This window comes from Carya illinoinensis, chromosome 3 (assembly GCF_018687715.1).
Source record: "Carya illinoinensis cultivar Pawnee chromosome 3, C.illinoinensisPawnee_v1, whole genome shotgun sequence".
NCBI lineage: Eukaryota > Viridiplantae > Streptophyta > Magnoliopsida > Fagales > Juglandaceae > Carya > Carya illinoinensis.
In genome coordinates, this window is record NC_056754.1 from 9384140 (window position 1) to 9396387 (window position 12248).

The 12248-nt window shown below is 37.8% G+C and overlaps 2 protein-coding genes across 4 annotated transcripts; one reads left to right on the forward strand and one right to left on the reverse strand.

Moving 5' to 3' along the window:
- The first annotated feature begins 2079 nt into the window (after positions 1 to 2079).
- Positions 2080 to 7491, forward strand: LOC122303125 (8-amino-7-oxononanoate synthase). Of its 3 annotated transcripts, none has more exons than XM_043114739.1 (12): positions 2080 to 2447; positions 3287 to 3429; positions 3565 to 3672; positions 4071 to 4309; positions 4409 to 4450; positions 4552 to 4639; positions 4754 to 4887; positions 5055 to 5143; positions 6121 to 6271; positions 6396 to 6464; positions 6912 to 7032; positions 7137 to 7317. In XM_043114739.1, the coding sequence occupies exons 1-11, from the start codon at positions 2165 to 2167 to the stop codon at positions 6970 to 6972; spliced, it is 1407 nt and encodes a 468-aa protein (XP_042970673.1). In that variant the 5' UTR covers positions 2080 to 2164; the 3' UTR covers positions 6973 to 7032; positions 7137 to 7317. The 3 variants fall into 3 exon arrangements, with proteins under 3 accessions (XP_042970673.1, XP_042970672.1, XP_042970671.1); XM_043114738.1 differs by having other exon boundaries at positions 6944 to 7032; XM_043114737.1 differs by lacking the exon at positions 6912 to 7032 and having other exon boundaries at positions 7137 to 7491.
- Positions 7492 to 8016: 525 nt separating this feature from the next.
- LOC122303124 (protein DYAD) lies at positions 8017 to 11758 on the reverse strand. The gene is made up of 7 exons (XM_043114736.1): positions 11628 to 11758; positions 10867 to 11531; positions 10367 to 10750; positions 10044 to 10161; positions 9858 to 9941; positions 8544 to 9257; positions 8017 to 8426 (listed from the first exon to the last, which is right to left on the reverse strand). The coding sequence occupies exons 1-7, from the start codon at positions 11628 to 11630 to the stop codon at positions 8247 to 8249; spliced, it is 2148 nt and encodes a 715-aa protein (XP_042970670.1). The 5' UTR covers positions 11631 to 11758; the 3' UTR covers positions 8017 to 8246.
- Between the last annotated feature and the right edge of the window lie 490 nt (positions 11759 to 12248).

The following is a 12248-nucleotide window of genomic DNA, read 5'->3' on the forward strand; positions in this document are numbered from 1 at the left end:
AGGTTTATTTTATAGATAAAAATATAATATAAAAAATAAATGATAATTTGTGCATGAAAATCTTAATTAATCTCTGGCACCAAAAGATTAATAGCAAAACAAAATTTTTTAATTATTTAATAAATATTATCTAAAAAATAAAAATAAAAATAATTCAGTTTTTAGATCCAGCACATATATATATAACCATCGCCTGCACCTTTGAATCTTTCATCCATTAAATACTCACTATTGCCAACTTTTGTTTTTGTAATATTTGAAGCTTATGAATCAATAATTATATATAGTATTGACAGTTAAATGGTTTGTGCATTGCTCTAATGGTTGCTTCTGTATATTTGAATAGCAAGTTTTATTGAAAAGTCTCTAGCTGGGTAGTACTGTTGGAGACCACATGATAAACAAATATTTTCCTCTCCTTAAATGTTTGCACTTTGTCTTGAGCTCCCTTTTCAATTTCTTTCTTCCAAAATTGTGTCCTTGTTTTTTTATATGCATCCTATAACCATTGAAAAAATATATGACTGTTAGAAAATATATCGATCTGTTGGAAGAATATAACTGTTATAAAAAAAAACCGTTAAAAAATTATATCTGTTAGAATAATATAAATGCTAGAAAATTAATATAAATTTTTTTAATAACGAATAAATATTTCAATTATCATTAGAATTAAAATAAATAAAAATATCAAAATTAATATTTTAATACAATAAGAATAAATTTAAAGAGTTTATTATTTGATATTGTTAAAAAGTAGTCAATTAAATTAAAAAAAATGAATTTCTTAATTAAAATCTGACTAAAGAATTATTAGAACACCGTTGGAATAAGTCCAAAACCTAATACACATGTATATATGAAGGTTAGGTATGTATGATGAGATGGAGTAAATTTGTAAGCTGGTTTTTCACGACACTCGTGTACGTGGCAAACCTGGTTTGCTAGCCATGTCACGGTTCGTGTCCAATCCCGATCTTGAAGCCTGAGCTCCTTGTATGTCCTTTTCTGGTTTGTGACCGAGCATTAATTTTAGAAAAAATATAATTGTAAGTATAATTATATATTAATCTGTATATTAATATAATATAATTGGTTAAAAAATAAATTTTATTAAAAATAGTATTAATTTAAATTTTAAGCATGAATAAATTAATATTGATATATAGATTAATGCGTGACTGTATTTATATGTAACAAAACTCTTGCTCTAATGCCCTTATTTCCTGTACACTCGAAAAGATGAGCTTGATAAAATCTAAGACCCCTAAAAATGTGTCTTTTCAATTTCTTCCGGTCATAGAAAAAGCTTTTGAACTTATCTACTTGGCATTACCTTTTTATCATATATTAATTAATATTAGTTGGCCATGATGCCCAGAAATTTAGAAGAGCAATCTGGTTCTGGAGTAAACGGGTCACCTTCGAGAAACGGTGGCAGCGATGGCCACGTGTTGCCAAAATCTATGGCCGGAAAATGATCTCTTCCTCCTAAGAAACTTAATAGAAAGATGAATCCTTTTTCTGGGTTAGCAAAAAATGGGAATGAAAAGCCAAATGGATCGTGTGATCATCTTGATTAAGCTAATGTAGATTTTGGAAAGATGGGGGAGGAGAAAAGGTGAACATTGAAGTGATAGCCCAGGATTTACATTGCTCCGTTGAGATTAGAGAAGAAGATGATTTCTTTGCAATGTAAGGCACAAAAATCTCCAGAAACCCAAGAAAAAAGCCAAGAACATCAATGGGGCTGCTGTTTCAAACGCACGTTTTAGGTAACATCTAAGCTGTTAGGTGTGCTGTATAGTTAGTATCTTTACGGCATGATTGGTTGAGAAGAGATGGAAAAATTTTAAATAAAAATTAAATATAATATTATTAAAATATTAGTTTTTATTATTATTATTATTTTAAAATTAAAAAAATAAAATTATTTATTTTTATAAATGAATTTTAAAAAATTATAATAATGAATTATGACGAACTAGAACAACGTTTGTATGCATTGTCTTTGCTTTTGTACTTATTAATTGGGGGCCCACACTCTCAAATTCATGCAATTTAAAGCCTGACCTTACCAAACCTATGTGTCACGCACACGCTCAGTCGGTCTCTACAACTTGCCAACTACCTCAACCTCGCTATTCCGTTTTGGCTGCTGCTCATGGAGACAATGAGCTTCTGGGATAACCTGGTTGAAGAAGCACTTGTGAAGCTTGAATCTCTGAAACTCCTCCGGTCTCTTAGACCCATTCATCTCCCCGAGAACCAACAACCAAAACCCATTGAGAATGAAGGTCAAAGCTCCTCTAAGCCCGATCGAGAAGAACATGGAAAACAAGCCTTCCAGGTTTTCAACGAAATGCAGCCGTGGGACCGGTCCTCAGTGGAAGTTCAGATTGCCGAGGAAACGTTTCAAATATGGCAGCGTGACCTTCCCAGTACTGGTAATTAGGCTTCTATTCCCCTTCAATTCCTATCGTTATTTGCTTTAGTTTTTTGTAATTTGTGGATGTTGATTGAATTCGAATGTGCTTTGCGTATTTGAACTTTGAACTTGATTTTTTTTTCCTTTTAATTTTCCAAGTAATAATAGTGAATTATCATTCAAAGGAAGGAAACTTTGACTAATGCCTCATTATTAAAACTAAGAGTATAATACATTTTTTTTTTCTTTTATAAGTAAAAGATAAATATTAATACATATATAAGCGTATGTAAAGAAATATTTTTGTGAGGTGCAGTCAGGGTTGTATGGAGAAAGGGGTTTGAATTATCAATTGTTACATGCAACTCTTGTGGTCAGAGGGTTTCTGTTTTGGCTGGGGTCTGATGTCTAGGCGCCCTGATCATATGAGATATGGCAATAATGGGATGGATTGAGAGTGTCTGATGCTATGGTCTATCTTGATGGTTATATTTGCCTGCAAAGGATGCATGACACATGAAGAGAAAGTCCTGGTGAGGACAAAAGAGTTAAGTTTGTTGTAAATTTGCAATGCGAAATTATTTGAGTTAAAAATCACTTATGATGATCAGTTACAAACCAGTTATTCAAATTTTTTATAATCAACGTGTAATATCTTTTTCTCTCTCAACACGCTCTCTTATGTTGTCAGTTGGGCATAACAAGATGTCCTAGCCTTTGAAGATATGCACATCCATTGCTCATCTTTATTTGAGACTTTATTTTACGGACCTTCTTTTGGTATTTAGACACTGTTAGACCTTGAATAATACTAATATATAGCTTCTTATTATTCACATTGACAATTGATTATTGCAGGAGATGAGGCTTTCGGTAGAGATGAAGTTACCAATAATGAAGAAGAGGCCAGCCCTCTGAAGTTTAGAAAGCTACTTTTGTTCTCTGGAAATGATTATTTGGGCTTGAGCTCTCATCCCGCAGTTGGAAAGGCTGCTGCTAAGGTGTTGCTTGATCACTAGTTGTTTTCTTGAAGCATACTTTTACTAGATTCATTAGCTTTTTTTTCTGTAACTTTCCCAGTTTCCCCTCTTTTTCTGAACACGCTGTTAAGACATTATGAACTTATGATAAACCAGGCAGCCCAAGAACATGGAATGGGTCCAAGGGGTTCTGCTCTAATTTGTGGATATACCAATTACCATAGGGCACTGGAGTCGAGCTTGGCAGACCTTAAGAAGAAGGAGGTAATAGCGTATTATAATAATGCCTTAAGCTGTTTATTTATTTATTTTTTTAGCACGGCACACCTAGCCATTTCTCGATAAAGCCAAATCAATCATATAAATAGAACCAACAAGTACACTTGGCAATCATACAATGTTGACATGAGCCATGGTGTGAGAGAACGCCATTTGTGGAATTCTACATTCATGATTGACCTGGTTCCACTGATGATGATTATCAAGATCATTAATGTGAAAAATGGAATATGATTTGTTGAAGCCATGGAAATCACATACGTGGTTTCTGAGATTTAGTACTTTGGGTGCTGTTTGTTTGATCACCATTTGTACTATCTATAACCTATTCTAGTTATTTCAGGCAAAAACTAATGCATTCTTGTTTAAAATTTATGCTATAGGATTGCCTTCTTTGTCCTACAGGGTTTGCAGCTAATATGGCCTTGATGGTAGCATTAGGAAATATTGGCTCTCTCCTGGCTGCAGGTAAAACACCTTTAGAGGAAGAAAGGATCGCCATATTTTCTGATGCGCTGAACCATGCATCAATAATCGATGGTATTCGTCTTGCTGAGCGACAGCGAAGTACTGAAGTGTTCATATATCAACATTGTGACATGTCTCACCTTAATGCATTGTTGTAGGTTTTTACCGTTGTCTTAAATTTTCAGTTTCCCTGTTATTGCTAAGCATACTTTTCCAGGACTCATATTTTTGCAATTTATTTGTTTTTTGGCAGGTCGAAATGCAAAATGAAGAAAAAAGTTGTTGTGACTGATGGGTTAGTCATGTTATAATAAACATTGTGAAACATGTGCATGCGTGTACATGAGTTTGCATTGTTGAACTTGGCGATTGACTTAAATCTTCCTTCTAATGCAGTTTGTTTAGTATGGATGGGGACTTTGCACCAATGATCGAACTTGCAAAGCTCCGTAATAAGCATCAGTTTTTGTTAGTCGTTGATGATGTAAGTCACTTTTACATATTGATTCTTATGATATCAAAAGGTGTTGTAAGGTTCCACCATTCACGTTCTTTGATGCTGAACAATAAAAGATACTCTTGGTAAGAGTGTTTTCAGGCTCATGGAACATTTGTTTGTGGTAAAAGTGGCGGTGGAGTGGCTGAGGAGTTCAACTGTGAAGAAGATGTAGACATATGCCTTGGCACTTTGAGTAAGGCTGCAGGTTGCCATGGAGGATTTATAGCATGCAGGTAATCTTCCTTGTATACTCTCCCATCACTGATACTGTCGGAGAAGAATAGATATTGATAAATGAATCAGGTTCATCTAAACAATGCTTGGGAACATAATATTTTTCGCTGTGCTAGACTTGTTATAACAAACATAACAATGCCATTTTTTATTGTATTATGAACAGCAAAAAGTGGAAGCAATTCATACAATCAAGGGGTCGCTCCTTTATATTTTCAACTGCTATGCCAGTTCCCATTGCTGCAGCTGCCCATGGTAAATATTGGCATTTTTACTGGGGGCATTTATTCACATATTAAGCTCTTTCTATAAAAGTATATATAATTAAATACATGCATTCATTGATTATTAACTTACTCTAGCCCGATACATTTTGATTCCATTACTTTACCCTCTATCCCAATTTTATGGAAGAGATGACCAATTTGAGCTAGAATTTCTTTCTTTTTCATGGATCGAGAATTTTTGCATCATTTGACTTTGATCGGTTTCCCATTTACAAAGACTTGCACATCTTATGTACACATAAAATATTAGAATTTGATGTACACTTTGTAGGAGATATGTGTATGGATTGTGCCTTAAGTGTGAATTCCAGATTTAGCTTTGACATGAAACATGTGGGTTCAAATGCCAAAGCAGACAGCTAGGCATCACGTTGTTCATATGATTTATCAGTTAACACATGCAGACTTGCTCTCAGATTGTAGATAGGTAATGAATGCAGTTGGCCCATTTTGTGACTTCACTCTTCAAAGGTCGTGAATTCAATTTTGCAAATTGCAAACTCTTTTTTCTTCCAGTCCAATAAGAGCTTTGCAGACAATTATTTCGGATCCTGGGTGAGAGAGAGAGAGAGAGAGAGAGAGAGAGAGAGAGAGAGAGGAAAAAACCTTAAGGGAGTAGTATCTGCACTTTTTTTTATCCCAGTTCACGGTATTATGATGGCCAAAATTGATAGGTTGTTGCTGACCAAATGAAAGCAGAATGAACATGGACTGTGCTGACTATATGTATACATACCTGGATATTTGGTATTCTAAGTTAGACACCTTGTATACCTATTGCAAATTTTTAAACTTAAGCATATTCTGTGTCTTAAAGCTTTCGTCTCCCATTGCTTCTCCCTCATAATCTGACCTAGGACATTAATTAAGATTGACATCAAATAGTTGTCTCCTTTGCCTCAGTGATGAAAATTTTTCCCTTAAAAACTGGAGTGTGAAATGCAGCTGCAGTTACTGTTGCAGAAAAGGAGACATGGCGTAGAAGGGAAATTTGGAAACGGGTGCAAGACTTCCATACCCTTACAGGAATCACAATCACGAGTCCCATAATATCTCTTATTGTGGGGAGTGAAGAAAAAGCCCTACATGCCAGCCGGTCTCTCTCTCTCTCTCTCTCTCTCTCTCTCTCTCTCTCTCTCTCTCTCTCTCTCTCTCTCTCTCTCTATGATTATGTTCATTTGCTAAAACAGATACTGAATATGTCAATCATTCTGAGACAGCCATTTGTTGAGATCTGGATTCCATGTAACTGCAATCAGACCCCCAACAGTGCCTCCCAACTTATGCAGGTTTGTCGTGCACTCATCATTCTTGTATGTGCAAGCATAATTTTTTGTCTCTCTTTTTTCTATCTTGGTGACTCTTTATCTTTTAAAATTGCTGCTATTTTCTCATTCATCAACAACAGGGATTTCAATTTCATTCCCCCCCACCACCCAAAAAAGAAAGGGGGTCTTTATCTGGACAGTTTAAACATCTGAACACATTTCCATGTTGCATCTTTCATGCATATATACAATAATACAACTATGTAATTAGGCATATGTATGTCGCATAGTCTATCATATTCCACCTTCTGAAGTTTTGCATCTTTTTTCATTGACTAGAGACATCAATGGTTTGATCAGGTCAGGTTGTGATCAGCAGGACCAAAATATTAAAGAACTGACTACGTAAAATACGAGTTAATAGTTAATACAATCTATGTATATATATTGAAATGCATATACATGTAGATATGTCAAAGATAACACTGGAAAAGATGTAGGGAAGTTCAAGGCATTGAAAAGCAGTTAAAATCAGGTCGAACTTTGAAGTCAAGCATTGCGGAAAATGAGAGTCAGATTTGAGTTTCTAGTATGGAAGTGTGATTGCTTGATGTTTTCTTGAATTAGTCTTGAATACACTAATTTATCATTTAAATCCCCACTTCCCTCATCTCTCTCTCTCTCTCTCTCTAGGCTTCGGGTGACTCTCAGTGCAGTGCACACAACGGATGATCTGATGAAGCTCACCACTGCGCTGTCGCACTGCATTGATCTCCAAGATATTGGCATCCAAAGTTCAAATGGATATGCAAGGTTGTAGTTTGAATTCCACCTTCCTTTTCTCCGTGTTCCTGCAAGGATCACGTTGATTCATTTCTGCCTGAATAATGGAATTGCTGTAAATTTTCTTGTCATCAACAGTGACAAGATACTCACGGGCATCTTGGGCAAGACAAATTCACCTCTGTTTTTTTGTTTTTCAAAAAAGGAACAATATAGCTTCTATTGCCCACCAATGAATGAACTGGCTAGATCATTTACACGGTTATATTGGTCAGCTCTATTCTTGAGTCTGCCTAAGTTAGGACCAGAGGCTATTCTTCTTCATATTATTATTATTATCTTGAAAGCCACCGTAAACGATCCTTGGGTTCTACAGATTAATTTAAACATGTATTTTTCTTGGCAAGTAGTCGAAGTAGCCAACCTCATGTCACGAACCGGATATCCTCCATTCTCTTTTGGTAAAAAGACCACCTGCTTGTCTCTCAAAGTGAAAAACTAAGGTGCATAAGATTTTTAAAATGGTAGTAAACGACTAAATGTTGTTCATTTTCCGGTTTTTTTATTTACGAAATTCTATGATATAGCTCTGATCTGGCCACAGCAGAAAGGAAGGGGTACGCGAATTTGGCCGACCAACATGCTTAATTGCAGATAACGTGGTTGCTTTTAAATGGCCGAGTATGAAAGTTTACATCAACATACACACGAATAGTGAGTGAAACAGTATTATTCCTATATTATATGTATTCATCCTTCCTGAAAGAAAATAGGAATTAGTTCCATTGTTCGCATGCATTGATCACAAACCTCAAAATTTGCCTTTCTAACATTTTCCTTCCAAAAATGACAATCCTTCGTGAGTCCAATGGATGTACAGCTAGTATTTATCCCCTTCCTTGCCATGTTCGGTATTCCAAGTAAGATATTGTCCAAGAGAATAGTATAATAAATCTCCTAAGAAGACCAGTAACTAAACCTTAGCATATATAGACGCTCTTATAGGCAAACTAAATCCACTCAACCCCGATTAGACATATCCAAAGGCGGGCTAGAGGTAGCCAAAGCCAACCACCACCCTTCTCCCGATTGCAACCACGACGGCGAGGAAGAGGAGCAACCGCGAGGAGTTTGCTGCTGCTCATCACAGTTCCTCGTTAAATCCTTGTTTTCCGTTCCCTCTTTCTTAGCCAGGACCAACTGTATACAAAGTAAAGAAGAAGCACAATATAAGCACAAGAAGGATTCATTTTCTTTTTAGTATGTAAATAAAGTAAAATCGAGTAGATCAAGAGGAGTACTGAGATGCTCACGTACGTGTGGCATTGAAGCATCGGAGGTCACGCAATGGTGCCTTCTTTGGTAGGTGATAGTCCCACAAAAGCCGGTGTCAGTGTGTTGGATCTGAGGGGGCTCATTGAGGTTGATGACGGAGCAGCTTTTGATAGTGGTGTAGGGAGTCTCAGGCGGAGGAGGAGGAGAGGGAGAGGGTATAGTGACACTTTTAAGAATGGCATTGCTGAGGAGCCTCTCAGCCAATGGTTTGACCGGTGACGCTGGGTGGGGGCCCAGTTGGGTCTGACATGGAGGGAGCTGAAAGTGGGATACTGAAGTAGTGGAAGAGGCTGAGGGTGGAGTTGGGATTGGGACCGTTAGGAGGTCTTCAAGGTGGACCACAGACTGAGGAGACATGGCCAGCATGTTTGGCCACAGGAAGGTCCCCTGTGGCTTGCAAATCCTGAACCCACTCTTCAGCCTTTCTATCTTTGCTGCCTTGTCCTCTGTTGCTCTGACTGCTACCTCGTCTCTCCCTTTGTCTTCTGTTGCTGTGACTGCTGCCTTGTCTCCCCCTTTGTCCTCTTTCTCTTCGCTTGCTTTGCTCGCTGACTTGTTCTTTTGTTCCGACTCTTTCGTCTCTCTTTCAGTGCAGTGTGATGGTGTTGTTGGCGATCCCATCAATAAAGGTGGTGGTGCTTCTGATTCTGACACGATTGGTTCCTCCAAAGTTGATTTCAGCATTCCCAATTGCTCCTGCGTTAAACACGGCCTCTCTATAACATGAATCTCTGCTTCATCATTTTACAACCATTGGAGATATATATGCTTGTGGTCCCCATGTAATTAGTTAAAATATTATTTTCTATAATTAATGCCCTTCCTTCTTCTTATCAATGTATATATGATCAAGGTGATGCTAGGTTGCCCCCAAATGACCCTAGTGTATTATTTTTTATTTTTAAATAAAAAAATACACAAATTCAATGTACTTTTTCAAAATTGCCAACACATCTCAAAATCATATCAAACATTATTCATCCTTAATTCTTCTCAACTCATCTCATCTATAATTACTATAACTTTTTCAAATTTCAACATAAAATATACTAAACAATTCAACTTTTTTAAAATTTAAAATAATAATAATATTAAAAAATAATATTTTATTTAACTTTTAACTTAACTCAACACAATTGAACATCCAAACAGTGCCTACTAATAGTTAATGAACCCAGATCCACCTTAGAATACGCCTAATGAACTGGGACATTCAAAAACAAAAAGTAATTTTCAGGTCATACCTATGTTCGTCCAATCAACAAACATTGAGGGGAAGGTTCAAGGTTTTGGTACCTCCATTCCACTCAATGCTAGTGAAATCTCCGCCAGCTGTTTCCCCATCTTAGCTTTCCTATTCATCAAATCTATATACGTTTCCTGTGAGAGCATCATAGTTGAAACTGGATTAATCAAGCTGCATGAACAAAGTCACAAAAATAAACTATCCTAAACTTGTCCACTCTTGAATTTCATGTTCACCTTCAATGGAATCAATGAACCTTCAAAGTTCCAGTTCAAACTCGTCACGGAAGATTTTGGGGTAGTAACAATAGCCAGATTCTCCTCTTGCTCCTTGGTCACCAGCTCCTGCATATCCCTGTTCAAGGACACAATAAGGCCAAATCCAACTATATCTGAAATGATCCATAATCCCTACAAAGGGAACACATACATAAGATGAAAAGAGAAGTGACTTGTCAAAAGAGCAATTCTGAAAAGAGAGATGGCACAATATTACATGAATGAAAGCAAGAAAAAGGTCCCCGAAAACAGATCAATCATATCAAGAGAAAGGCCGCTACTTTTTCATTTTGGCGATCTCTTCCTTGAGTGCCCTTAGCTCTCTGGCACAAACTGGATCTTGAGATGGGTTATCTCCCGGTTTCCACCCAGGTGGTGGGGTCCAATAAGGGTCCTGAACCCCAGCTTCCTTCCTGACATTTACCAGGTCAGCACTCTCCAGCCAATACTCCATGGCTCCTTCAGCATTGTGTCGCCGCCGGAACCGTTCAGTCCCACCCGGCGCTACCTTTCCAGCCATATGCTTCAACAAATGGTCTAATAAACCGGTATCCCCGATGAGCTTCCTTGCCTCTGTTCTGAGTGCTGGCCTTAGTATTGGATTCCCAAAGACTGCTCCTTTGGCCTTCAAAATCTTCAACATGTTCTCCTCGGCCAGCTTATACCTTCACCAAGACAATTTAGCCCATTACATCTAACAGTCAACAACTAAATTGGTTTTAAAATGTTGATCAAATTAATAAGCTTCAGAATTTTAAAAGTAAACAGTTCTCTGCCGCACCTCTCCACAGACCATCTTTCAATGGAATCTTTTAGTTTTTTCCTCTTACTCTGATTGTAAACCTGAATCTGATATTGCTTCTCATGCTTAGCTTTTTTGGGTTTTTGAGCTCTGCTAGAACCTTGGCACTTTCTCTTGAAATTCTTCTTCGTCATAGACGACACTACCTTTACAGCCTCTCCTTCAACTTCCTCTACCTCATCGTCATCTCCTTCCTCTTTCTGACTCCCTCTCCTTTGTTCTTCGTCTCTTACTTTCCTCGATAAAGTTTCCACCTTTTGCTCTTCTTGACCCCCTAGGAACCGGACCTGCTTACGTTTACCCCACTGTACTGTACCAGTGAGTCTTAGCTCAGACCAGCACGAACCCTTCTTAGAAACTTCATTCCTGAGCCTCGTCCTCAAGGCTGGGCCCGAGTCTTTCTCAGCTGTCACAGGAGGCACTCCCCAGAAGTTCCACGAGTTTCCCTTCTCTGCAATTTCCTGAGCTGGTATTCTTCGGTAAAGCGCGTCTCCAGCGAGGTCTGAATCCATTATGTGTTTCTCATTTAGTGCAGGGAGCTTCTTCCCCTCTGGCCTCCCACAGTTGCCATTGCTAAAGTGCGTACGAAGGGAGAAAGTGCTTGGGAACCTCACTGCAACCTGAAGCTGAGTCTTCTCACTCACCTGCAGAAAAATCCCAATCGTCAATATAAAAAGGCAGGTAGAAATTTTCAGAAGTATGCTCTACAGTATTGGGTTGTGTATCCATGGTATAAATACCATGACGACCCGGATTGACTTGAGCTGATCTGGGGTTTGTGGGGTGAGCTTGGAGTGGTCGATTTCATAGAAAGAACCCACTTTTATGTGCTGAATAGCGTCCGAAGCCTCTGCAATACCAAAAAGGCACAAAAAAATGGGCAAGCAAGCTGAGTCTTCAAGTTTTTGGGGAATATTAATATAAATTCGAAATTAAAAATAAAAATAAAAATTGGGGTCATATTGGGTATGTGGAAACGATATGTATCAGGAGGGATCATGATGATAGTCGTGTTACCTAGTTGAGTGCAGATTGACGAACATGTGGGCATCGCATGTGTGGCCAAAGGTGGCCTTTCTGCTTGTTTTTCAAAGCTCACCATTTCCTGCGTGCCCATAAACAAAAGCATGCACACACAGACACCAAGTAACTAAAACACCCAATTGATCATTCTGCTGAGCTAAAAATGCACAAACATTTACACTACAATTTCACATATACACCTGCCAATGATTCTTTCACATCATTTAGTTGGCGCATGTACATACTGCGCGCACACAATGCTCAGAGAATATACTTTGCTTGGCTGCTAGGGAAATGATTTGTATTATTACGCTGATAACCCTTTCGCCATGCATGCG

What these genes read in the sequence shown, in the direction of transcription:
- LOC122303125 (XM_043114737.1), top strand. Translation starts at nt 2,165, where the DNA reads ATGGAGACAATGAGCTTCTGGGATAACCTGGTTGAAGAAGCACTTGTG. An exon ending in CATTGCTGCAGCTGCCCATG is followed by an intron (nt 5,144 to 6,120) that starts GTAAATATTGGC and finishes TGTGAAATGCAG; the next exon opens with CTGCAGTTACTGTTGCAGAA. An exon ending in AAAGCCCTACATGCCAGCCG is followed by an intron (nt 6,272 to 6,395) that starts GTCTCTCTCTCT and finishes ATTCTGAGACAG; the next exon opens with CCATTTGTTGAGATCTGGAT.
- LOC122303124 (XM_043114736.1), bottom strand. An exon ending in GAGATCGCCAAAATGAAAAA is followed by an intron (nt 10,162 to 10,366) that starts GTAGCGGCCTTT and finishes GTCCTTGAACAG; the next exon opens with GGATATGCAGGAGCTGGTGA. An exon ending in CCGATGCTTCAATGCCACAC is followed by an intron (nt 8,427 to 8,543) that starts GTACGTGAGCAT and finishes CTTTGTATACAG; the next exon opens with TTGGTCCTGGCTAAGAAAGA.